The sequence below is a fragment of the Triticum dicoccoides genome, unplaced genomic scaffold (assembly GCF_002162155.2).
Source record: "Triticum dicoccoides isolate Atlit2015 ecotype Zavitan unplaced genomic scaffold, WEW_v2.0 scaffold182522, whole genome shotgun sequence".
Taxonomy (NCBI): Eukaryota; Viridiplantae; Streptophyta; class Magnoliopsida; order Poales; family Poaceae; genus Triticum; species Triticum dicoccoides.
The window spans coordinates 1-1948 of record NW_021226632.1 but is presented as its reverse complement, the minus strand read 5'-3'; the positions used below and the strand labels follow the sequence as shown (position 1 = coordinate 1948).

Below are 1948 nucleotides of genomic sequence, written 5' to 3'. Positions count from 1 at the left end.
GGTTGAACTTGTATACTTTTTGTAGCGATGAAACTTTGTGATGTCCACGGTCCCTGCCGAACTTGCGTACCGCTACTTTGTTAGTTTGCGTACGATGACCTGCGTGCCTCTGGTTAATTAATTTGCGTCCTGTATGTGGCATCTAGTTGCTAACCCTTTCTTTTTCAGTGTTGCTCTAGTATATTTTGTTGCATATATATGATTGTACATCCTCTTCATGAACATGCATCTCTAACAGGTACCTAGTTTCTTGATGGCGAGATGGAATTGCTATGTCGTGTACAAAGGGAAGGTTCCGGGGGTGTACAACGAGTGGCATGAGTGTCAGGCGCAAGTGAATGGGTTCACGGGCGCCAGCTATAAAGGCTTCAAAAGCAGACAAGAAGGAGAAGCTAGTTACTTGAGGTTCACGCTAGCGCGAGAGAGGACTCGTAACCGCCACCTCATGTACTGCATAGTTCCGCTCTCACTCATAGTGATAGCACTTCTTGCGTATACCTTTGTTTAGATGGATGACGTTGTTGTAGTTGCAAGTATTCGAGACTTGCATGTATTGCTATTTTCGAGATGATGACAAGATATCACTTTGTGTTGGATGATGATTATGATGAGGCTATTTGTATGTACATGCTATGATTACATTTGTGGTCTCGCAAGCATTTGTATGTGTATCGTGATGACATTTCTATGTGCTAAAGATTCTTCTATAAAGCCTGTTCAAATACAAAACAAATATGCCAAAAAAAACCCTACTTAAATTAGCAGTAGCGAGTGTATAAAAGTTAGCAGCAGCGCCGCGATAGCAGTAGCGCGTCAAGGCAAAGCGCGCTAGAGCTACTATCAGTAGCGAGCTTCCGCTAACAGCGCTGCTGCTACACTTGTGTAGCAGTAGCGCCGGTGAGCACGTGCTACTACTATCTGTTAGCTGTAGCGCCTATCCCCGCGCTACTAATACATCTAAAATTCGCGCTGTTGCTAGCCTTTTCCCTAGTAGTGTTAAAGCCCGCCCCATTTGGTGATAATGTGTGACCCAATATGTTAATCTAAGAGAAAATGAATTTTGATCAAGATGGAATTCGGTGATCAAAGATGGAATAGGGGCACCTCCCCCATTCCGGACAGCGTGTCATCCGTGGTGGGCTCGCGCTTGCTACAAAGGCCACCGATGCACACAAGGTGTTCGATAAAATGACCCAAAGTCTTTGGTCAATCCAAAGTGCTGTATATATAAAGCTCTGTACAACAAATAATATAAAAAATGGCAGTTAAATGGAAAACAAATCAATCACGGTGGTAAAATGTCATACATCATGCACGCATTACTGCTGCTTCGTCTTGTGCAAGATCTGCTCTGACGTGGTCGCTACCAGTTTCGTCGAAAACGGAAGCAGCTGCAGCAGCAGCAGCAGCAGTGCTAGTGGCCTCCTCACCGTCCACTCCGTCGAAACCGGAAACAGCTGCGGCCGTGACGGCGACGACGACGACCTCCTCTTCCTCCTCCTCAGTGATATCACCCTCTTTCGGCCGACGAGCGCCATTGCCATTGCCTTCCGTGTAGAGCCTCAGCAGGTTGGCCAGGTCCGGCGACGAGGAGTAGACCGAGCCCGGCAGGAAGTCCACCAGCGACTGGTAGTTCTTGTTCTCGCTCCAGCCCGCCTCGTCTTCCAGGCCCACCAGTTCACCATCACCGTCGCGGCTCAGCCGGCGCCCGAGCCGGTTGGCCGGAGGAGCAGAGCAGTCCGCGTCCAAGGAGGCGGCGGCGGCCTCGTGGCCGTGGAGCTGGACCCTGACTCTGGACGCGTCGAGCTGCCGCTGCAGCTCGTGCTTCTCCGTCTCCGTCTCGTGGACGAGCTGCATGGCCACCCGCGCCGCCTCCCGGTCCAGCTCGCCCTGCTCCTCCAGCTCCGCCCTGGCGCGCCGCTCGCCGTGCAGCTCCGCGCGCGCCGCC

The 1948-nt window shown here is 51.2% G+C and overlaps 1 protein-coding gene across 1 annotated transcript; it reads right to left on the bottom strand.

Annotated features, from left to right (window-relative positions):
• Positions 1-1177: 1177 nt before the first annotated feature.
• LOC119344728 lies at positions 1178-1944 on the bottom strand (the record flags this gene model as incomplete). Its single annotated transcript, XM_037615091.1, has 1 exon — positions 1178-1944. A coding segment is annotated over one exon (636 nt), but the record flags the coding sequence as incomplete, so codon positions are not given.
• Between the last annotated feature and the right edge of the window lie 4 nt (positions 1945-1948).